At 35.7% G+C, this 26,400-nt stretch overlaps 1 protein-coding gene across 2 annotated transcripts in view; it reads left to right on the top strand.

The window, feature by feature from the left end:
* The first annotated feature begins 11,247 nt into the window (after positions 1–11,247).
* Positions 11,248–26,400, top strand: part of LOC136853417 (uncharacterized) — a 31,767-nt gene continuing 16,614 nt past the window's right edge. The window contains exons 1-2 of one of the 2 annotated variants that reach the window (XM_067128929.1): positions 11,248–11,564; positions 18,450–18,621. In XM_067128929.1, the coding sequence (XP_066985030.1) occupies positions 11,562–11,564; positions 18,450–18,621 (175 nt within the window). In that variant the 5' untranslated portion in view covers positions 11,248–11,561. Of the gene's footprint in view, positions 11,810–18,449; positions 18,622–26,400 lie in introns of both variants that reach the window. The other variant, XM_067128928.1, reaches the window with a different exon arrangement.

Genomic DNA, 26,400 nt, shown 5'->3' with positions numbered 1-26,400 from the left:
ACACTCAACTAAGACACAACCTAAAAAAAAAAAAGTATGGTACGTCACATGGGGTTTTGAAAGTTCTTTATTTTAAAGGCTAAACTCTCTCTCTCTCTCTCTCTCTCTCTCTCTCTCTCTCTCTCTCTCTCTCTCTCTCTCTCTCTCTCTCTCTCAGAAAAAAAAAGTCAGGACTATGGGACAAAGAAAAAAGTGGGGTTGTCACAGTCGTTTCAAGACATATGGCAAGCCGATGTACAGATCACCCATTGTCATTTTCCTGAGAAGAATATAGTTATAAATTTTGACAGTGAGGGAGAGAAGGATAATGCAGGCTTAAGACTGATAACCTTGATAATGCAGCTGTGAAAAAAGTATAAAGAAGCTCACATCTATAACCAATACATGTAGTGTATCGAATATACAGTCAAATATCATAAGCATACTAATTGCAATAAATGAATATTTGCAGTTTCGAGAATATCGAAAAGGAGGCCTCAAGTATTTTTGACCGACCAACTGCCAAGAACACTTGGCGTTACCCACTGAAATGTGACCTAGTTGTGAGGGACCCAATTCATGAGAATCACGATAAGATAAACCTAGAGGAGGGAGGGGGTGGCGCTGACATGTAACGAAAAACATATGTCACTGTCTGTTTCTACTGTCAATACTATGGTCACATAGAACAAACAAGTAAAAAATGCGCCGAAGTTTCTTCGGCAAGCAATCAGAAAATGTGCCATCATATAATGCTGATGAAATCAACCACAGCCCATGAAACTCTCAGCCGCGGCCTTTGAAACTTTCACCCACGGCCTGGTGGTGACATGTGTTGTTGGCATCCATAGCGGTGCCAGACGCACGATCGTGGCTAACTTTAACCTTACATAAATAAAAAACTACCGAGGCTCAAGGGCTGTAATTTGATATGTTTGACTGGAGGGTGGATGATCAACATACCAATTTGCACCCTCTGTCTCAATTGTTTAAGATCTTGCAGAAAGAAAAAGTGCGGACGGACAGACTGCCAGCCATCTCAATAAATTTCTTTTACAGAAGACTAAAAGGCCTTGCGAAAGGAAAGGATGATCCATGTTGCTGCAAATGTGCAGCGAATTACAGAACTAAAGACTGCAGTTCTGCTATTAGAAATGCATATAGCCTAGCGCAAAAGATTTCATAAGTCTAAAGTGAATCTTAAGATGAAAGAAAGATGTTGTAAAACATGAGAGGAGACTGAGAGGATTAGAATTAGAACGACCATGATCACTGATTCTAAGTGGTTGGAAAAAAAAAGTGGTTCCATAATTATTCAGTCTGTGGGAAATACGGCATTAGAAAATGGAAGCATTTATGAAAAAGAGGCTGATATTTTAGCACTGGCGGACGGAACAGGACGATTTGGCGCCGACTCTTTGGCGATTGACGATTTGGCGCGCCGCCATTTTGGCGATAGACAGTTTGGCACTCATTGTTTTGGCGATGAGCTGTTTTGGCATTTTCCAAGAAACAAACTTAAGGACCATCCGCAAATTTGTGGTCTCGTTTCAGTGATCACCTCATTAATTTCACCAAAGGCTCGTTGATTTGAGAATTGTAATATTAAACCAGTTATTACGATATTCAAGTCTTGTTTAGTTATCATATAATTTTACCAGTGTTTCGTTTAGTGAGGAGGGGACAATGGCAAACGTTCAGTTTGTTTTCCCTACGCAAATGTGGAATAATATTGCACGATATCAGGTGAGGACAGGACAAACAATCATGCCTGATTTCACAGGAAAATTAGGCAGAACTTGGAATGTTATCCAGTTTATGGAAATTCATCGATGGCATAAAGAGAACAGAAAGGACACGATTCTTATTATGAACAACTAATGGTTGGGAATCCTCCTGCTCGAAAATCATTCAAAGTACATTAAGATTGAAGAACGCATTTTAACTATAGTACAGCAGTTTGATTCACAGGAACCACTGGAAGCCCCCTTACGTGGTTTGGCATATAACTATGGCAAATGCATTAAATTGTTGGTGAAAATATTTCATTTTATTTCATTTTGTAGCATTTTAATACTGTATTGCTGAAAATAAATAGAACTTTTTTTTTTAAGTTATTTTTGTAAAGCATGCATTATATATAAAACACACATGTATTATATATAGTGTGACGAAGTGTCCAGTGTCTGTTCTTCAAATCAAACCTGATATCATTTATTGCTTTTCCCGGAGTCTAGTGCACCATTTATATATGGTGAAGAGATGGAGTGTCAGTGTCTGTTCTTTAAATCAAACCTGGTATCTAAGTGCTTGATATTTGATTACCAAACTTACCATTTATTCAACAATTATAGTTACCTCACAAAAAGCCAGACACCTGAACCCTCATCACACATACAAGACGACTGATTTCTCTAAAGGCAACAGTGATCCCATATAAACTTATCAATCATGAAAAAATGGAAGATAAAGTTCGTTAAACAGGTGTGAGGTAAAATCAAGGGCATCACTCCATTAACATTATAAAAGTTCAAATATTTCTATTTATTTCATTTCCCTGGTTCGAGCTCACTTCAATTTTGAAGGAAAACATCTCACTTACCACTCTATCTCTAATTCAAATCAAAATTACTGGTGGGTCAATGAATGAAACTCTGATATAATATTTTAAATACAAAAATTTATTTCTAAATTCAAAATTATACATGACATTAACAGTCTCAGGAAATTTTTATTACTTGAAAAATTGGATTAAATCTGAATTAATCATCAGTCAAAATTAAATCAGAAATTAATTTATCAATTAAAAAAAAATTATCCAAGTAAAATTTCTATTGTTAAATAACAAAACTTGATTGAAAGAAAATATACTGTAAGTAAATTAATTCGCAAGTGTTAAACAAAATAAAGCAAATAAATCAATCATATAAAAATATGGATATAAAAGACACAGAAATATACTCTGCAAAAGATTAAATATCAAAAAATGTTAAAGCAAAATTTAAGGCAATAGCAAACACATCACATACATGCATAAAGAAAAATTCTTCAAAAGATAAAGCTCAAAACATATAACGCTGAAAAAATATCAAAAAAAGTGAAAAGGTATCATATTTAACCACTCTAAATATTTTCTTAGTGCACTATCAGAAACCCACAATTATGTCCCACAATACCTTGGTACCAAATTGCTTACAACCATGTTTTTAACCAATTTACTAGAATTACACACAATTATACTCTGTCTTTCCACACTGTTAGTTTAACTCAGAACACATTTACTAAGAATTAAACCGTTAAAGGATACAGTGACCATCGTCTATCTAAATATCAATTACGTTAAAACAGGACATTCGTAAAATCCCGAAAAAGCGGGCGAGCAGAGAAAGGAATGAGAAAAATTACAGCTCTTTTCACAACGCTTTTTGGTCTCTGAGTGTGGGCCCCTTGAGTTGCATATCTACGTGGTAAGTTAACCACAGTGTTTTGATCGAAGTCCCAATGGAATGTTAAAATAGCAGTTTTGAAATTGACTAAAAAATGCGTCCCAACAACAAACAATCAGCGTCTCTGTCCCATTCTCAAGCGCCACGCACCGTCCTTTAATCACAAATTTTTTACAGCGTCTCAAGACATACAGCGTTTAATCACTGTAACTTTACGCTAACTCTTTTACGGTCTCCCCGCGTATTGAAACAAAAATTACTACTACACAACAACACACAAATACACATAATTACTGTATTATGAAAACCACAAAAAAAATATATATATATACATATAGTTTTATAGTTATTTATATATATATATATAAACTATATCTATATATATATATCTCTCATATAAATATCACACATTACTACAGGTGAAAAATAAAAAAGTGGGTGTAGGTCTGACAGTTGTTTCAAGACTTTATTTCCAAGCCATTGACGAAGGACTGATCACCCATTGTCATTTTCACAAAGAATATACTACAAGAATTTTGACAGTGAGGAGACATACAATCCTTTTGCCCTTAAGTTGATAGCATGATTGTTCTCACTAACATGTAAAAAGTATAACCACTGTTCCCATCTGCATATCTCAATACATTTCTTAGTTGTTCAATTCTTTTACAGTGCTTTATCGGTTTGGCCAAACTAAAAGCAATAAACAACATAAGAAGTTTGTGAATATCGAAAAGGAGGCCTCAGTGGTATATTTGACAGACCAACTGCCAAGAATCACTTGGCGTTACCGATTGAAATGTGACCTAGTTGATTGGACCCAATTCTAAGAATCACAATAAGATAATCATTGAGGATCTGGCTTCATGAAAGAAAGTTAAAAACATATGTGAATATCTTTCACTGGGATCATAAACTATGGTCCTTTAATATCAAAAGTAAAATTTGTAAATTGTTTAAGTTTTAAGGGCAGTAGAGATATATGAAAATAGGATTATCATATTTGTAAACACAGTAATGGGTAGTAATGTCAACCAGGCCCATGAAACTCTCAGCCCGGCCATGACACCTTTCAGGTGTGGCCTGGTGGTGACATGGTTGTTTATCCAGCAATGTCCAGACGAGTCGATCGTGATTTTTAGCCAAATGATAAAATAAAAACTACCGAGGCTCGAGGGCTGCCTAATTTGTGGGGATGACTGGAGGGTGAATGATCAACATACCAATTTGTAGTTCTGTCTCAGTACTGTTCTTGTAGTAGAAGAAAAAGTGCGGACTTCTCAGACTCTGCCATCTCAATCAATTTCTTTTACAAAAATAAAGGCCTTCGAAACCGGAAAGGATGACACCATGTTTTCTTATTTTTCACCTGTGGTAATTACTGATAAAGAATTGCAGTTCTGCTATAATAATCATATAGTGCATAATATTTCATAAGTATATATAATCTTAAGATCAGGTGAAAATGTTTAAAACATGAGAGGAGACTAAATGGGATTAGCCAAAATAACGACCATGAAACCATTTAGCGAAAAAAAAATGGTGGTTCCAAATCATCGTCGGAAATAAGAAAATGGAAGGCGAAAAAACTGATACTGGACTGCTGGCGGAGACTTGCGTGAATGCGATAATGCAAAAATCCTTGAAAGACACCAAACATACAAACGGTTTTGAATGTCCCTGGAAAAGAGAGAAGGAGAAATAAAAGTGCTACTATAGTAGGCTGTTAACCTGCGTGTTTCTACTATAGTAGGCGGTCTACCTACGTGTTTCTTATATAGTAGGCGGTCTACCTGCGTGTTTCTACAATGTTTCGCCGTGTTTAGTACCTGCCCCTGAATCGTGTTTCTATCTATTTGATAGAGGGGCGGTCTACCTGCGTGTTTCTACTATAGGTCAGGGTTTTCAACCTGCGTGTTTCTACTACGCTCAAGGGTCAGTTAGGGGGTACGCTCTACCTGGTGTTGTTTCTGACCGCCCACTGACTGCATAGGCGGTAAATAATTATCAACAATTTTCTTTATTTTTATGGAATTCTTTATGTTTACCAATATTGTTTTATATCAATGTTTCGCTTCGTGTACAGTACCTGCAAATATACACAATCAAATGTTTTTCTGAGTTTGTTTTGTTTTCTACTTTATCAAAGTTTGGTACATTACTGACATTAAAAATACCCAAAATGGTACGTGGGGAGAAAAAGGTTGAAAACCCCTGCCGTAGGTAGACCGCCTACTGCAGTAGCACGGAGATAGAAACCTTGGTTTCTAACCCGTTTTCGAGAGTTACGATGGAACAGGAGATTAAGGTTGGAAGTTTCGAACAAATGTAGATCTGCTTTAAATCTGGAAGGCGAAAGTTTGCATTTATAGTGGTATATAGACCCCAAATACCAAAACCATTAACTTTCTAGAGGATTTCAAGGTACAATGTAAAATGTCAATTTTCATTCTTGGCTTGAGAATACCACCATTATATCAGTGAGTTTAGAGAAACGATGGAAATACTACAGCTTGTCGACAAGATGGTGGATAAGGTTCCATCGAATACCAATGATATGTAAGATTTGGTTTTCTGAACTCTTGATCATAACCTTATTCAAGAGATGTAAAGTGACGATGTATGTGTTTCCCTACGCATTTACAGGTGGTTTAGGATTCTTTTTGTGAGACATAAAATGCAAGAGTAGCACGGCATTCAGAAGCAAAGTAAATTTGATCCACATGCTTTAGTTGATAACATGTGTAAAAACTTGCTGCAGAAAAGTCTATCAACATAGAGAACCAAAACTGGAGACTGTCTTTGTTATTATTCAGTACTAAACAATAAAACCTCGGAGAAAAAACATGCTGAAATGTGTCAGTTGTCGAGATCATAATGATCATTCACCCAAGTTTACCTTGAATATATAAATGTTAAAAGAGAGAAACAACGAAAGGAAAGAATATGGCGTAGATTACCGATTAATTTGATACTGATAGAAGAGAACATCAAGAGACAAAAAATCTGGAAAAGACAAAAAACGTTAGAATTACAGATAAAGAGTTACTGGAGTGGTTCAGATCTGTCTAAGTTGTACAGAGATTTAGCAAACTGAATGGCATTAAAAATAAAAATAACTACCAGAACGCTTCATTGACGTTTCATTGTGAATAAAATCTTGAATGCTGTGAATAGTTTCGTATGCAGTAGTGACCGCCAGGTTTCACCTCTCCTGAGGTTAGTGGGAATAAATTGTTGTCGTCACATCGATGTTGACAACATTACTGTACATCTATTGCGTATAAAGTAAAGTTAACAATGCGATAATGATCCAGTACGGATAATAAGGGATTTTTTTTCTGAGTTTTAAATCTTGTTCTAGAAATAATTTCGGTGCTACTTTGGCTTGTTACCTACGCGTCACATACTCCGAAGTGCTAGTGCGAAACATCGCGGAAGCTCCTTGGGACTCCGTGTTTAGTACTAGCCCCTCGGGGATCAAAATGTTATATACACCCATTCCTGTATTGTGTGGTAGACAAATTATATTAATAAACAATACATCGTGCGGCCGTCTACTTTACATTTAGCATACGGTGTTTAGTACTAGCACCTCGGAGTAGGTGACGCGTAGGTAACAAGCCAAAGTTGCACCTAAATTTCTAGTTCTTGCCTTCCTTGCTTCCTGAACCAATGTTTTGACAAACCTTTTCTGATAATTAGCGCGTGTTCTTTATATTTTACTAGATGACAGAAGGTAGGGAATCGGCACACGGCGTAGGTGAAAGTTTGTGAGATAAGTGAAAGGACTGTTGTGAATGGAAAGTGCAATGGTTTGTTGTTAGTCTTATATGGTGCTGTTCAAGATAGTATAGAGAGTCGCAAATACCGGAGAATTTTTTTCAAAGCGGATTCATCTGACAGGGAATACAGTCACAGAAACAATGTAGTTATGAGAGTGAAAGGAAGATGTTGTCATGAATATTAGTATAAAAAAACTGAAGTTGATAACTCGTATTGGTAATTAAGAATAAATGGTAATCATAGATAACTAGTAAATAAGGAAGTATATGAACCAGTGTATAGGCAATGTATGAAATACAATGTGAAATGGAAAAAGTGTCTAGTTAGAAAATATGACATTTTTGAGAAGTCTTTTTTAGGAAACTGGAGTATGGTGCTGCATATTATGAAAACGAAGGGAAATAGAAACAGTTTGGATGATCAGTTTACATAATTCTTTATTTTTGAAAAAAAAAAAGAACTATGGAAAAAAGTTTAGAACATAATGAAAAGATGGATCTGAGTGTCGATTGATCATGTCAAAAAAAAGAGAGAGAGAGAAGATAGGTTGCTGAAATAGTGGTGAAATCTGAATGTTTACGGGGAACCCAGCAAAGAAGACTGGAAGATGTCTGGCTGAAGGAGAAATGTCAGAATGAAATACCATTTATAATGGATAAAAATGGAACAACGATTGTAAGGGTGATCGATGGAGCGTCCATGAGACTATGGGAGTTTTACTCGTTTTTTTCAGCAGTAAATGTCAATATACTCTGTATACCGGATCCATTTTCTTTAAATAAAAAAAATCGTTTAATTAAAATACAAGATGCTTCTGAATTCGTTAAAAAAGCCAAAATTAGATTAGCTGTCAAACAATGTTATTGATTAGTCTTCCGACATTTGAATTACGGGAAGACGGTGCTGTTACCTCTGTTCAGTGAGGCTACACCTTCAATTTCTTTTCTAAAAACGAGCTGCTTCTTTTTCTTTTTGTGAATGTTATAGTCACGGAATTTAGCTCCCTGCCACACATCTCGAATCCCGGTATAACACGCAAAACATTATTGGAACCTACCTGATCGCAGGGCCGATGGAGAATTGCTCCGCTAGTCAGTAATTTTCTGTGTTTTTTATTATGAACGACATAAGAAAAATACTTTACTGACCCACGAAAGGTGTGTCATGGACAGGCGCAAGGTCACGCAACACGTACACACACACATACACAAATAAGGACTCGTACAGACGCCTAAATGAGACTACACATGATCGCTCGAGTTCACGGCAACCTGCGAAGATGATTAATGTTAGGTTTGCGAGGCGTGATGACATTTTGGTGAAAATACCTCTGAACTGATTGCAATGGCATTTTTCTGGATGACTTTTCGTGTGCCATACATATATGTATATATATATATATATAATATATGTATATATATATATATATATATATATATATATATATATATATATATATATATATATATATATATATATATATATATATATATATATATATATATATATATATATAGAGCATATATAATGCGCGCGTATGTGTGTGTGTAAAGGAAGAAAGAGGTAGATTCTATAGTAATTACCAGTTTACTAGTTACTGGTAAATAAAAGCATTAAGTTTATTGTGTGCACTACATGTAAGTTCGCTTGGGAGTGTTGGCATGCATACACATATTCATTTACCTGTACTACTTCTGTGTTTTATTCTATTTTGAGTGAATTTACTATAGCAGGCTACTACTGTATAACGCTGCTGATGTGAAAAGTTTTAACGTGCTCTTGGGAACCAACGCCTGTTTTTGGATTTTATCCTTAAGGAGTCCACATTCTTCTTTTTTCTTCATTTTGTTTCTCTCCCTGCCGCACAAGCACCGTAAAAATGTAATTTCTGTTAAACTACATGGTGTGAATGCTTTCTATAAAATTACATCAGGTTTAGGACAGTGATTAGTACGATTTATAATTGAGCAAGACGTTAGGCGGTTATGGTGCTATTATTGTAACTTTCGCTAGCTGCCAAAATTCTTTACCTTTGTTTTTCTCACCTCTGTTTTTAGAACTGGAATCTTTCTGCATAAACATCCCACACAACCCTTAATATCAAATTAATTTGCTGTGGTCGTTGTATTATCACTGTTATGGGTGGTGTCTGGTATACCGGATTTCCGGCCGTCCGTCAGGCAAATATGCTTTAGATAAAGAAGAATGAGTCATTATTAATTTTACAGTGGTAAGTGTTGATTAGCCATAGCACGCAAGAGCGGATGTGAAAATGTTAAAAACTCAAGATGTGAGGTGTACTCTCGCATCTTCAGAGTCTTCTAAAAAGAAGAAAATCCCGTTGCCAGACAGCAACCTGGAAATAAGACTTGAAAAAGTGTAAAATACAACAGCTAATAAGCAAGAGCAACGGGAGAAGTTTTCTTATGACAAAAATTGATCTAGCAATGCTTATTGTTTGTTATTTCTAAGTCATTGCTTGCCGTTGTCGATTTGGGAAAAGCAACGAGCGCCTCATATTTCAACCATCTCCTGTTTTTTGTTTCACAGTAAGTTTTGTGTCCCAATTATTTTTGATTAGCTAAGACCAAGCATGTTTTCTTATTTTTTCTAATTGTGTTTGTTCCTTATCTGTCATATACTTTCTGTTTTGCATTTCTGATCAGCCTCTCCTTGCTTGAGTGAAGAAGGCTATAGCGGTGAGGTGAAAGTAATTAGTTATTGTACTGAGCTCAATTGAGTCACAGGTGATACTGATAGAGTAAACTCCTGGTGGGACTGACTTCTCGTCGTAATCGGGTAATGTCTTCCTTACTTTAAAAACCGCCTCTCTTTATCAGTGGGCGGAAGTTTCATCCCCATTATATGCTCAGCACTATTGTCGTTCGTCCCCAGATTACGAAAAATAAATGAGTCAGTCAATACAGACCATAGAAAGTAAAATGGCAGCGATGCTCTTTAGATTAGCCAAACCTTGTTAAGTTTATGCACATTGTTTTTAGATATTTAGAAATGACTTATCAAATAATATTCTTCTCCTTTTGTTCCTTCGAAGAATCAGTCTAGTTTTTTTATGCACCTGTCCCGCATACTATCAGTATTTTTCGTAAGTCTTTTAGGCAAATGTTGCAGTTTTAGTAAAAAGATTCTCTGAAATGGCAAATCAAACAACGCTTTTTCCACACCAACTACCTTATGTTGGGGCATTGTCTCATGAATATAACTGGTGATTAAACGGAACGTAACAGAGCGTATGATAGTTTTGCTAAGCAATTTATGCGAGCTTCTTACTTTAGGGGCACTGAATCTATAACGTCTCTTAGGATCTGAGTCTAATAATTATTTACTTTTGAGGCTAACAAAACTCATCACTAATCTTGGTCATCGTACATGCCTAGGTCCATCTTGATACAGGATCGGAAATCAGCGTAAGCCTATGTTTTTGATAAGATTCACACGCTGATCATTTGTGACTCACAATCATGATAATCTCAAGGGAGATTACAGTTTCATTTCCACAAAGAAATGCAAATATTTAGGGAATTTGAAATATCGGTTCCTCATTCGATACAATTTTTTTTCACATTTATATCGAAGTTGCCTTTTGTTTGTAGCTAAGTTTGAGTGTACGTGAAGTCGTTGAACAATAACAAGTGATTTTAAAGTAACAAGGCATCATGCACTCAGAACAATATGCACACAGAGTTTTAGTTTTTTAAATACACATATACAATGTCTGCATGCTCGCCTGTGTATAATTGCAGCCATACAAATATGAATAGATATTCGAATTTCAAGGCACGTATAGTACTATTTGATTCATTTTCGGTCCTCGACAGTATGCGGAAAACGACCTTTTTATCTTTGCTTCTTGATGAATAGATATTCGAATTTCAAATATATACTATTTGATTCATTTTTGGTCCTCGACAGTATGCGGAAAACAACCTTTTTATCTTTGCTTCTTGTTATTATTATCTTATCGACTTTATCGGAATGTCTTGGCTACGGGGTCTACACAGCTATGATTAGAAATAATTTCAAACGTAAAAGAAAATCCATTATAAGAGGCCAGTTTTCGTCTCAAATCTATTGAAAGTGGGTTAACGGTTTAGAGTTTAGACAGTGAAATAACACCAGCAGACCTTTTTTTCCGGTGCCTGAATAGTTAATTCTAAGGACAAAAAAAAAAAAAAATCGGAATATTATCGAAGTTGACGAGCTCTCGATAAAGATAACCACCCGGATTCAAGTCGTACATAAAATTACATTCCGCTCTTAGATGTGTAAACAGGACATTTCGATCTGAACGTGAGAAAAGAACTAACTCCAACTTGCTTTCATCATCTGATGGTAAGTGTTGTGGCGTTCAAAAGCGGTGTGAAGCAAAAGTTATGAAAATAGTTGTCAAACAGTCTCCAGGCTTTGTCAGGGGCCGTGCTGTAGTTCCGCTAGCGATAACAACCCGTCGGTTTTGAAGCGTATCAGTTACTACAGTTAGGCTGGCTTGGCAGTTGCATTTTGAGTGAAACGCTGTTAACATTTGTGTACGGCTATACAAGGTGCTTTATCCATTATAGGAAACAAACGGAAATAAAGTGAGTATTGCACAGCACGAGTGTATTTATATAAATAAGAATATGTTCCTTACTTACGAAATCTTGTATAGGTCTCTAGTACAGTAATTCTAGTCAAATCTTTTCTACAAACACGTACGCCTTGTCCTCATCTCATCTTTTCAAGTTCAGATCCACTTGTATGAAACTGGTATGAAGATGACTCCAAAGAATTCACCTCTCCATCTAAGGATATGATGGACGATATACTAGAAATTATTCAGTCTAATTAAAACCGAAAATTTGTCTCGTTATTTTTTACGTAGTGAGGAAAACCCTGGTTGAAGTACGAATTCCGATCTTCCAGACGTAAAGACGAAGCGCTCCATTAGGGGGTGAATATCTACCCCACTGCAGTTACCTCTAATTATCTCCAAGGGCCTTGCGTTGATTTCTATGGGGATGCAGGGGGCGAGGTTTGGGCAGGCTGGCGGGTTTACAAAAAGTGCTGATGTATACCAGGGTCCAAGGAAGTGGTAAATAAATTGTCAATCAAAATAATATATCAGAAAAATATTGTGTAAGAAGCTTGATAAGCTTGTGGTCAATGTCACTGTTGTTTCTAAACCAATGACCCAGGTTCGAGTTCCGGCCGGTGCAGAAGCAGTTATATAAGTTAATAAATGCAGTGTGGTACAAGTTATTCCCAAGGTTTAGTGAATGCGATATTAAGCGATATTTGTGGCTTGACATTTTTGAATTATATAAAAATCAAAAATCATTTGCATTATATGTATATGTGACATATATATACATTATATATATATACATATATATATATATATATATATATATATATATATATATATATATATATATATATATATATATATTTATTAACTTATCACTCACACAATTGTTCTGTGCATTAATACAGTTGCTAACAGGACCTCATTGAAACTGGATGGTATCCACGGATACTTGACAATGAGGACTGTTAGTCCTGGAAAGCTTGTAACTTTTTTAATATCTCCGGTAGATACCATCCAATTTCAATGAGGCCCTGTTAGTATATATATATATATATATATATATATATATATATATATATATATATATATATATATATATCTTCTTCGTTTTTAACGTGCATTTTTTTCCCATTATTATATGGGATAAGCACGATGCCTTCTTTTGAAGGACTTGGATTTGGCGGTGGGGTAGGCCGTAGCCTCGATCGGCTGCCCTGCCTGACATCGCTTAGACCTTGGTAGCGAATGTGTACATGTTACCAAATCCCTAGCTCCCTTTCTCCCAGCAACGAGGAGAACTGGGCGAGTAGGTTGACAGTTCGAGACGTGTGAGGTGTCTGTTATGTTTTAGAAGGTGTTGGAGTGGCTTTGTTTATGTGTGTATTAGTCTGTAACACCCACTTGCTTTCAGCAAACCTATCCGTTGATTACATACGTAATCCCAGGGTGTCTACACGGATAGCAAAGTGTCCACCTCTCTGACATATATATATATATATATATATATATATATATATATATATATATATATATATATATATATATAATGTAATGTAAAATTGTCGGGTAGACTATGAAAATGAATCGTTCATAACTGTGGTGAAAGCAATTACACACACTGAAGTTGATTCAGGTCCCATAAGCACCTGAAACTGTACCAGAACACACGATAACGAAGCAAAAGATAATTCAGTACCGTACCTTTACCTGTCACCTGATATCTGCAATTTGAGCTTATTTAAACAATTCGGGCGTTGATTCTTCACAGTCTGTGAATAATTATTGAATTAACCAACGTTTGCACTTTATTCAAATAAAAAAATAAACATTTTCTACAACTTCAGTCTTCACGTGGAGATAAACTTTGTAGTGTTTGTAATGCAAGGTATACAAAGTAGACCATAGTCCAGCGGATGACTCGCGAGGTCGACAAATTTTTATTAGTTTAATTCGGTGTATTATTAAATAGTTGCCCGCCTAACCATTGCTACAATTAATTTTTCAAACCCCGTCCCTGATTTCTAGTTTAAAGGGAATTCGCAAAGACAGCATGTTTACTGAATCAAATAGCGATCATTTTGAAAGAAGGTTTATGATACAAAATATTTTAAGTGATCAAGATGCTTATAAAATTCATTGATAAATTTGCTCAGAAATTTTGATTATGAAATTGGGGTCTCATTGAGGTCAGCTGCTTCAAGAGCACACTAGTGATGAGCAGAAAGTGCACAGGTACTCTGGACCCAGGGAAAAAGAATATCAGGTACTGGGATAACTTGCCATTGAGCGTGCTATATGAAACTTTCTTAAATTCCGACATTCTTTTGCAGTCAGATCTTTCCTAGCTAGACCATCTACCACTTAGTACAATACATGCATATATTTCTGATAGGCTTGCCCTTTGTTTTGTCATTACAGCTGTAACTAAGTTATGGATTGTCCTCCACTGACCATGTAGTTGAATCACTGGAAATTCAGAAGTTAATACTGCGTGCAAATGTTTTTGTGTTGACGCATCTCGCGTGATTCTCATTTCACAGTTTGCTTTATCTTGTTTTCTTTTTGTTACTTCCCTTATACAGTTTATTGTTTACTTTTGTGTTTGTTCTGTTAAGCTACTTTCATTACTGGGCCCTAGTTCTTGTGGCATTTTACTTTTCAATCTAGGGTTGGATCTTGGTTACTATTACTGTTAATGAAAATATTAACAAAGATAATATACGAGTGTTGTTATTCTGCCAACTTCTCTGAAATAATGAACGCCAAGAAGGATAGTGAACCCCAGAAAACAACTGGTGGGGAAAACAAAACCCGCTGTCAAACAACTGAAGTGATAGTCTCTCTCTCTCTCTCTCTCTCTCTCTCTCTCTCTCTCTCTCTCTCTCTCTCTCTCTCTAACGGTAGAATTAGCGGAAACTTTTCAGTTGGTCTTCTCTCTTTGATATTGATTATGCAACCGCTAAAATTGGGTATTGGCTACTTTAAATGGAGCAGCAGTTGTTCTGTAATCAGCTTACTTCTTGAGGATATTTTCCAAAGATATCAATGTGAAATTAAAGGTAATAACTGGCGAGAGATTCATATTTAGCCATGCCCTTGAAGGTGCATGCACAGTCATTTTAATTCTTACTTCTCTTCATTACATCATAAATAAAAGCCGGTTTCCATTCCTGAGTGCAAACTGGGATCATGCAACTTGGTCAGACTCGCTACCTCCCAGACACCGTTTGACGTCCCACCCAATTCTTTGGATATTTTTGGGTGAATATTGAATTGTACCTTCGTCTTTATTAATATTTTGGGTGATCATGATTCTAAAATTGTCACGGAAAAACCACGTGAACAGATGACTAGATTAAATCTTAAAAATTTACTATTTTTTTTTTTTTTAGACAAAATAAACTCCTTTCTCTGTCTCATTTGTTTAAGCTTCATGCTAGATTTAGCCATCTCTCTTCTGGGACTAGGTCTCATTTCAGTGCCTGTTTTTCGTCTCTCTCCTACTGCCATCATTACTATTACATTTCATAGTGACAAGATAGAAAAATTGAAGGAAAGACCATTATTTGCCTTTTGGGCTATTTCATACGCCCAGCAGCTTATTAACTTAGGGCCACAGGAATTTGAGTTTGTGACCGAAGTGATGAAATGCTTCGTCGTATCTGATACGACGGATCACGTGATTCTGACGTAAATTCTATTCTCGGCGAGTACTAATCACGACATCTCTCTCCCTCGCATTCCAGGTATGTCGTATTTTGTGTTTACAATATAAATACTGAGGCCCCAGAAATTTCTGCCCTTCCAAGGAACGGGAATAAAATGTGCATGAAAAATTATCAGATATCTACATAAACTGTGTTCAGTAAAACGTAACCAAGGCAGTTTTGATATTTTGTTTTAGATAGCGTTTTCTGTTACTATTATAGGAGAGGCTATTTGATTATGAAACCCATTTTATATATAATTTCCATTTCACTTTATTTCTGGATTATATTTACGGAAACTACCTTTTAAAAACGGTACATAGTTTTGGCAATGTGACAGAACAACTTTAAAATGGCAATATTGACAATTGTAATGATGATGGTTAAAATAGTTACTTTTTTTTGGCAAGAAGCCGTTTCTTTTGAAACGGAATTACTTAAGTGATAAGGCGAACCACCCCAGCATTAAGAGTTATGAGGGTAAAAGTAGCAGTCAATTGGAATAGCAGCAGCGGTACATTAGTAGCAATCCCAGTTGTTTTTAAAACTGGAAAGTTGTCTGGTATGGCAAGTCAGTATTTACCATCGGCTAAATATCGTTTCCTATTAGCAGGCGCTTAACTTTCTCTCTCTCTCTCTCAAAAAAAAAAAAGAAAAAAATCATGCACATATCACAGACGATTTATAATATCTTTTTATATCTGTGTGTTAAAACAAAATATGTTTTCAATATCTATTCTGGTGTGTCACTGCGATTGTGGTCGGCAATGACCACCAAGTTTAGATGTCATGTTGACTAACCCTGGACCAGCCGTGTATATATATATATATATATATATATATATATATATATATATATATATATATATATATATGTATGTATATATATATTTAAAATATATATATATATATAAAATATATATAATTAATATATATATTTAATATATATATTACATACGTGTGTACAAACACACATACATACACACACACACACACATATAAAAATACACATACACACATATATATGCAACAAACGTTTCATTTTAGAACGTTTTCAGCCTATAAAGTTTAACATTATTTCTAGAAGAAAGACTTATTAGGTGCAATGAAAATCATAGTAGGTAAGTAATTTTTAGAATATTGGATAATACTTGTTTCATGAAACTGAGAAGTAATGATAGTAATATTAGTATTAGTATTATTGTGCTATTATTATGATAACTGTGATGGTGATGTTTATCGTTATTATATGTCTATTGAATAAGCAAGGAAAAAATTCCATAGGATTGTATCAAAGATGTTTTTGTTTAAGAGTCCTTCTTACAGTGGGCAGAAATACGTGCATAGTTATTGTTATCCATAGAGCGATCTGCTTTAGAATATAATACCAGGTGTTTCAATAAAATGGTAAAAGACGGCGTTTAATAAAATCAAAGACGTCTAGCGATAATTAAAAGTATGCAAATAAAAGCCGACAGGACTGTATACAAACTAAATGAATCGTGAACAGCATAGTACTTTATGCTTTAAGGTAACATTAAAGTGTTAACTAGGAACTTGAACATCCATAAACCTGATATAGGCTACCTTATTAAAACAATGTTGGGAATGTATGTAAGGTATAATGGAAGAATTCTGCAAAGAGAGCGAAATATTCCGGATCTTTCTTTTGCATATTAGGAAAACCATGAACATAGGCAAAGCCTGTAGGCATGTGGTGCAATAAGAAACCCATGTGGAATATAAAAGTTTAAGTTTTAGAGATCTAGAGGCTTTGCATAGAAGAACATTTAAGTCCACAAAATGACTGCGGTCTGCTTATTTTATTTTGAGTCTGCGTACCTGATCATGAGAAAGGACGTGAATTATTATTATCATCTTTATTATTTGGAGAACTATGACAGTGATCTTGACATCTGCAATTACGTAACAATGCGCTGAGGCTTTGTAAGACATTTTGTGGCCTTTCACTGGTTTTCTGTCAAAATAAGTCTGGAAAATTAGGGATCGATAAACCAAGAGCCAAAAGCCTCGGAGAAATAAAAGGTACCCAATTAAAAGTCACAAAACAGCAAAATTTATCGTGTTTACCCTATATTGTTTTTATCTGGGCGTGTTCCACTTTCCTGTCATTTCTTCATTTTTATTTCAGTCTCCCTCTTGCTATCACACTTAAGATGGCTGCACAGAAAATCTAACTGTTTATAGACCATCGACCAACCGACACCTTTTGACTAATATACGTAATATAGTGTATTACGTCAGGAGCTTCCTGCCGTAGAGTCTAGTTAGTTCTCTGTAAACGAAAATTATTGTGCCGTCTTTGTCTGTCCGGCCGCTCTTTTTCTTTCCTCCCTCAGATCTCAAAAAAACTTCTGAGGCTAGAGGGCTGCAAATTGGTATGTTGATCATCCACCCTCCAATCATCAAACATACCAAATTGCAGCCCCCTAACCTCAGTAGTTTTTATTTGATTTCAGGTTGAAGTTAGCCATGATCGTGATTCTGGCAACGATATAGGATAGACCACCACAGGGGCGTGGTGAAAGTTTCATGGGCCGCGGCTCATACAGCATTATACCGAGACCACCGAAAGATAGATCTATTTTCGGTGACCTCGATTATACGCTGTAGCGGCTGTACAGAAAACTCGACTGTGGCGAAGAAACTTCGGCACCTTTTTTACTTTTTTTTTAAATTTTCAGTTTCAAATCCTAGATTCCCATCATCAGTTCATTTTATAGGTATTCAGTGTTTCAACGAGAGATTCAGTTGTTCGGTTGTCCATGTACTTGAAAGCAGAATGTCCTGCATACTATAGTTAAAATTTAATGCCGAACAGATTTCACACAGTTATGCCCAACTTCAGCATCAAGCTGAATATGCCAATGGCTACCATGTTGTTCTCACTATTTATTTATTTACTTTTTTTTTATTTTGCAGAGTGAAAGTGGAAGTGCGTCTGTAGCATCATCAAGCGGAAGTCCACTGACACAAGAAGCAAGGACTCTCGATCGAGCTCCGAGTCGCGAAGACTTCACCAAGTTCGAAAGTATAGTCAACATGCCCAGAGGATCACAGCTGCCCAAGAGGGTGCCCAGGGAGGACCCTGATAGTAAGTGAAATTCATTGTTATTTATTTCAGGCGTTCATAAACACATAATAATGGCTTTACGAATTTACAAAAGTCAACTTCAAGAATTTACAGACAACAGCAAAGCTTCATTGAATATCGTATTTTCTCAGAGATGCCTGTGACATCATGTCATATTTTGGATATACCGTTAATAGAATACAAATGCCACTATTTTGTAAATATTTTGGTAAGTTTATGATGGAACAAACTGAGGTGGATCTATGGGTCCAAACCCGATAGTTTTCAGTTTTGATTAGGGCTTCAGAGCTGGCAAAGTATGAGACAAATTGGGGTAAAGGGCAACTTGGGTTCATTCACCTGTCGCCAAATGTAACTGCTCCGTCACCCCTGCATACTTAATTTCCTAGCTTTCGTGCGCGTATTATGAACGCTTTGGATTTGCTAGGACGCATGTTACAGTTTCGACGCCCAATGGTCAAATTGTTGTTCGCAGTACCGCATCTTGCATATCTACTCCGGTGATTTCACAGAACGATCCAAATATGATTGTTGCATGCATTTCTGTGCCATGAAGAGAACGATATTTTGGAATCAATTCTTGCTTGCGTGAGTTTGGTTATGTAGGAAAGCTTTAATTTCAGTAACGTGCACTAGATTCGTAGCTTCTGTAAGCTATGAATCTAGTTCAAGCTTAGTATCAATGGTAATTCTTGCTTGATTAGTGTTTCACTCGGGCATTGATATGCTTTGAGGTATCCTTCATTCTTCTTGAACAGCCGTCTGGAGTCTTTAGTTTCCAGATCTCCATAAAATTTCGTAAAAAGCTTAAATAGACTGTGTCTAGGTATTTTTCATTTCTGCATCATCAGTCAGGTGCAACAGTTATTCAGTTGTTCTTTTCTTATATGATATAGTAATTTAAAGTTTATTAATTAGTTTTTAAATTTATCGAAGTACGTTTTAATGGAGCAGATTTAAAGTTCGAGAATCATATTTGATGAGGTGCAAACGATTGATAAGGATTGGGGTAAGATCAGGAATGTATATTAATCTCCTTGAAAAGAAATACAGGAATAAGGGGTAAAAGAGACGGAATCCTGGGGTATCGGATAATACCTGGGGAAAAAAAAATAAGAATGGGCAAAAACAAAAGGTGACTGCAGAAAATTTTCTGGGAGTGGATGAAGAATGCAAAGTAGAACGAGCTAAGTATGCAGTTCTAGACAGTAGCTTGGAAAGTAGCACCAGTAAAAGAAGAGAAAGGAGAAATCCTCTGGAAAAACCTGGGGACGATGCTGACAGCGGCATATATTCACGTGTTAGGGTAGCCGATAGAATCAGTGAAATATCCATAGAAGGAAAGAAAGAGGGAAATAGCTGTCAAAAGGGATAGGTCAATATTAAACCAGGAAGAAGAAACTCAACACTGGGTGGAACATTTTTTTGAGTTCATGTATAAGAAATATGAGGAGGATACTTAGACTAATATACCAGAAACTGAAGAAGACTTGAATATACTAATGAATGAATTCACGGGTTTTGGAGATGAATCAGTAACAAAGAAACTCGAGATGAAAGGCATTGGAATATATGATGTATTTACCGCATCGGTGATTTTAGCAGAAAATTAAGTGGCATTCGGATATTAGTTACAATTCAGGATATAGAATGAAGAAACAAATCCTGATAACTGTGAATTAGAAGTCATGGCAAGGATAGCAAAAAATGGTTACCTGATTGATTGTGGTAACCGTGGCCGATACTTTAACAGGCATTGCACTTAAGTCGTTTGTCATGCATTTGTTCATGAGGCTCAATCTCAAAGGGGTAGAGAAAGAAATTGACAAAATGCTTAGAGATGAACAAGCTGGTTTTAGAAAAGGCAGGAGTTGCACAAAACAAATGGTTGTACTAAGGCAATGTGCAACAATGGAGTTTAAGATTGCCTTTCAGATGGCTTTGCTGTTTACGACATGCCATTGACAGCGTCCACAGACCAATATTATGGAAGGTCTTTCCTCATTATGGTAAACAAACTGAAACTGGAACAATCCATGAACGCAGCAGATGCGAAGTCAGTGTTGAAGGAAAGAAGATGAATGGGCTTGAGCCTTTCAAAATATATGTACAGTGATATCCAGTACAGTAAGTTGGCTTTTACTGAAAGACCAAACAAGGATTTTACTGAAAGACCAAACAAGGCAACTCAGAAGTAGGCAGGCTGAATAAGATTTCGAAATCAAATGGACTGAAATTGTGTACGAAAGCTTTAAGAAGAATATTAGGTAGCAAATGATACGGTTGAGTGAGAAATGATACCGTGAGGGGAAATTACGGAACTTCCATATGCAGATGAGATATTGATAAAGGGGAGATGGCGAAGGCTTGGAAGACCCAGACCTACACAGACGAGAACTGTGAGGGAGTCTCGGGATGAGTTGGCATTGGTATAATTGAAAATCACATTAGTTAAGGATGCCAGAGAAGGTCAGATCTTTTACCAGGATTTCAAATATGCTTATATTTCCTTAGGTTTGAATGTATCACTGAGAACAACTAAAACCGCAAGGAGGACTTAATTGTTTGTGTCAATATTAAGAGTATCTTATATCTAGGACTGTTTAAAAGACATTTACACATCATGAGTCTAGAATGCCTGTTCAAGGATACGGAGATCTGTACTTTAGTTGAGGACCGGACCCTCAAAGCTTTTACATTCTTTATAGTCTAGTTATTTTGTGCTAGTTTCACGTTACAATGATGTTTTTATTTAATTTCGATGGCAAATGTTAATTAGTAATGTGCTTGCATGATTTATGTACCCAAGAAGCATAGTGGTATCCTGTCGTAATTGCTGATGAAAAATGTCAGTCACATGCGGTTTTCGGAGTATCAAACTGGCTCTCCCACGTTAGTGTTTGTCAAGTGTTGTGACGTTATCGCCCACACTAAAAAGTCTTATCTCAGACATTATCGCGTTGTTATCTTCGTTATCTCCAGGATTTTGATCGGTCTTTCCAAATACTACGCACAGGAGGTTAACGTTTCACGTACCGTTGTTAATGAACTTCATTAGTCTAAGTATCCGATTTCCACATCAGCCTCTTTCTCTCTCCAGTTACACGCTAAATATCTCAAGTTCAAAATTGATTTTTCACGGCAACATGAAAGGCTAACTTTTGCAAGTTCCCTGAGTAATTTTTTTTTTAATTTCCCTTAGGTGAAATGAGAAGCGACCATAAATTATTTGTAAATCTTTTTACTTAACCTGACGTATTTCCCCCCTGCATGTGTTTGACGTTTGACTCGCTTCTTAAGAATGTTTGAATACGTGTACTGTCTCACCCATGTCTCCCTCGGCTTTTAAAATGAGGTCACGTGGCAACAAACCCTCGATTTCAAGGTGTACTCGCTCGAGTACTGTAGATTGGCCTCGTCTCTTCTTGTTCTTCTGACACGTGAACCAGTCTGATTAGAAATTAGTCGGTTGAACGTAGAAAATATATCTTTTATTTAAGCAGATGTCACAGTCACTTGTATGACAAAAGTGCTGTTTTTTTTTTGGTTAATTAATGTATCAAACGGATATTAATCTTTATAATACAGAAATAATTATTTTATGCCCTTATGGAAACCAGTTTACATAAAAATTCTTGTTCTAAAATACAATAAAACAAATAGTTGATTTATTCTGTAAATTTTTTTCCGTTATTTTATTTAAATTTGCTATTTACTTTGTTCACTTTGGTTTTATGTACAACCCTCCACGGACAATTTCCTCTCTGGCTGGCCCTTGTACGTCTTCAAAGTAAGGTGCTTCTTATATTTTATAATTGTCTTTTAGTGTTTTCTCGTCAGTATCGTAGCTCTTGCAGAATAAGAGAGTTTTTAGTTCTTTTTTAAATTTGCTTTTTTCTTGTATGCTCTTCAATTCAGGCGGTATTTTGTTGTGCAGTCTTGGTGCACAGTGTACAAATGCTCTCTCGTCTGACTTACAATTTGTTCTAGGTTCAAATAGTTAGTTTTATTTTCTACGGACTGTATGTATTAAACTGTATAGAAGATATTAGTCAAAGCCATGATCCGTATTATTTTTCACCTTTGACACATATTCTTTATATACTGTGTATTGAACATACAGAACGAATTCGGTACAGGACGAATTCGGTAGATATGACACAGAGGCTGCCAAAAAAATTTGATGAAAGAATGCTGAATAACATGAGCTTTCGATATTTACAACAAATTGTATCGACCAAAGCATAAGAGTTGCTAACTCTTATTTTGAACTACATTTGTGGATGGATAACCCAGTGAATGGGAATATATCATGAATGATTAACAGCTAAATCCTTATTAATCTAGATGCTACTAATTTTTTAGATATATTCATAGCATCGCTTGAAAAAAAGACTGAACATATTCGAATATTCTACTTACTGTTAAACTGTAATTAATATTAAAGTTTCTATGTTACTAAAAGACTGAAGGATTCTTTAAATAACAAGATTTACAGAAAATTAGGGGTTTATAAAGAAAATAATGATGTTCCTCTTCGTAGGAATGTGCTGATAACGTTTCTTATTTTGAAACTGAAAATAATTTTTCCTTTCAAAGTTGTAATACCTTTATCCTTTGATAACATAAATCCAGCAATCTTTTTAATTTAATTTTATTTTATTTTGTTCTGTTTTACTGTAACGATCCGTTCTCAGGTACACGACACCCCGTAGCGGGGACACCCCGTAGCGGGGTACTGCCGTCAGTGCGCCTCATGCGGTGCAATGTAGGCATTACTTAAGTGTCTTTGCAACTTCCCTTCGCCCCCTAGCTGCAACTGCTTTCATTCCTTTTACGTTTTACTGTACCTCCGTTCATATTCTCTTTCTTCCATCTTACTGTCCACCCTCTTATAACAATTGATTCATAGTGCACCTGCTTTGAGGTTTTCCTCCTGTTACACCTCTCAAGCTTTTACCGTCAATTTCCGTTTCAGCGCTGAATGGCCTTAGTTGCCCCAGTGCTTGGCATGTATACATAAAATCTATAAGTCAACCGATCTATAAACCAGGTACACGACAAGACAGAAGGGTATTTGCATCTTCCCTTTTGGGCCAAAAATCTTTCCCTCCCTTCTCTACCTTAAATGTTAATGAAATGATTGAATGCTATTAAACAAAAGTTACCAAATCGTTCCCAGAGACCCTTGGCCTTCTGGTAAAAAAAAAAAAAAAAGATATGCAAGTAGGAGGAATTTGATGTTTCTTACTACGTCTGTCGTCTTGCTTGGGTACAAGTTCCCAGTGAGCTAAAATGTTTGCATGTTTTTAGTCCTTATGGATTTGAGGTACCACGCCCGTCAGTAGCCGCTCGTACTTGTATATACGTTCCCTTTTCGGTTGTTCCATTACATAAATGTTATTTTTCCTCCTTTCTTTTTTCTCTTTATGTATTTGTCTATTTATTTATTTATCTATTTATTTGTATTCCAAGGAAATGAATTGACAAATGGACCTTAGTGTTTTGCCTTATGTATGCTGAGTCAAAGTTTGTGCTTTAGACAGAACTGTTAGCTTAATTTATTCTTTATTCACACTGGAAGGTTTTAGATGTCAAATCACGCTGCTAACCTAAGGAATTCTTGTTCTATGCCCAGGATGTACTCGCTAAAAATTTTAAGAAATTACAGATAGAGAAAAAAATAGTAGAATGGAAAATCTTAAAAGTAATCAGTAGACAAAATATTCAAATATAATAACACTCAGATATATAAAATCCTAAAAGTAAGTAATGGACATATGTTCAAATGTAAAAATACCTGAATACAGTACTAAACACAAAGTAATAAATAATCTGGTAACTCGGTGCCTGAATATCCTTTGAATTAATGGACAGATTTATTTTCTCTGAAGTCAGATAATTTTCAGTTTGTGAGATATAATAATAATAATAATAATAATAATAATAATAATAATAATAATAATAATAATAATAATAATAATAATAATAATGTACCAAAGTTCCGTTACCCTCTGAGATTTTTGCAAGCAAAAACTGCAGCAGTGTTTGGCTTACATTTTCCTTAATAAATAAAAAAGCATTAAGATAGAAGTTGCTTTCAATTAGGAGATAATCAAGCAGAAAACTACGGAGTTAAACATGATATCGTGCAATTCGACCGTGAAAAGTTAATTTCTGCAGCTGCCGCCGATGCCTAAAAAATTACCGAATACATTTTGGTTTGACAGTTGTCCTTGAATAAACCATATAATATAAATATGTCCCATGAAAATAGTGTGCGATTGATTTAGCTGAAAGTTAATGTATTTATATTTTCATGTACTTATATATTTTTCTATTCATTTGTCAATACTGGATCTCATTTGAGAAAAAAGAACGTATTGAACTGAACTGAACTGAATACAGAATTTAGGCTAAAGACCAAGCACTGGGACCTATGAGGTCATTCTGCGCTGAAACGGAAATTGACGGTAAGAAAGTTTGAAATGTGTAACAGGAGGAAAACCTCTCAGTTGCACTATGATCAATTGTTAGCAGAGGGTGGAAAGTCAGATGGAAGAAAGAGAATATGAGAGGAGGTACAGTAAAAGAAACGAAAGGGGCTGTAGCTAGGGGTCGAAGGCACGCTGTAAAGAACCTGAAGTAATACCTACAGGGCACCGCACGAGGTACACTGACGGCTGTACCCCAATGCGGGGGAAAGAACGTATTTCCCAGTCGAGATTATTTTGAGACTTACAGCAGTATGTTCGTTAAAGCGACGTTATCAAGCCCTACTTATTGATAGGTAACCGGATGTTACACTTCAGAGGGATTACTGAAGGTGCGCCTCATTGATTACATTGTACGCATGAGAAGTATATTGCTTTACATGCATTTATGTATGCAATAAACCCTGGGATGTTTGTCTGTATATTTTACTATTTGATCACTTTAAAAAAAATAATGTAAAAATGTTAATAGTAGAAAAAATTAATGGCAGAAATATTAATAGTAGAAAAATTAATGGTTGAAATATATTTCAAAAGAAATTTATTTCTTTTGAATATCTGTAGAAATTCAAAGGAAATATATTGAAATAAATATCACAGGTAAAGAGACAAATGAATAAACAAAGTAAATGAATAATTAAGTACACAAAAAACTGAAATGAAAGCAAAAATAATGTAAGTATAGACATCACTGCGGAGCTGTAACTGGATAATTTTATGATATCGTATTTCGTGTACAACTTTAATGTATTATTATAGCAAAACCAAAAAGTTATGAGTTGTTAGCGTGTTGGTCGGGGACACAAGTTAAAAGCTTATTCTTTATTACTTCATGAATAATACCTGTGCTAATTCTGAAAGACTTTTTTCATATGCTAACTTCATAAGTCCACGGATTGTCTTAAAAGGAGCCAATAAAGTCTTGTCTCATATCTTTCACACGCGCGATAGATGCTATAAAATTCGTAACAATACTGCGGAATATTATTCCCGCTTTTCTTTCGAAGAATTTATGGTGCCGCCGATAACCTGGTTTTTAATAAACTATTGTAAATGCGGGGTTTTGCAATTATACGGCCCGCAGACCATATCCTGCCCGCCATAGGAGTTTATTGAACTTGAATTTATCAGACTTCAGTGCTTATCAGCGACGTCATTTGATGATACTCCATTAGGCTACCTTTCTATACGTGATTCAATTTATAAGTAAATCTCTTAAAATTTATCTGCTAAACGTGCAGTACAGTTTAGTTTAAGCAAGAAACTGCTTGGAATAACTGACAGT

This window comes from Macrobrachium rosenbergii, chromosome 27 (genome assembly GCF_040412425.1).
Source record: "Macrobrachium rosenbergii isolate ZJJX-2024 chromosome 27, ASM4041242v1, whole genome shotgun sequence".
Classification (NCBI taxonomy): Eukaryota; Metazoa; Arthropoda; class Malacostraca; order Decapoda; family Palaemonidae; genus Macrobrachium; species Macrobrachium rosenbergii.
Note: the sequence above shows the minus strand (reverse complement) of the source record. Positions and strands in the feature narration are given on the sequence as shown.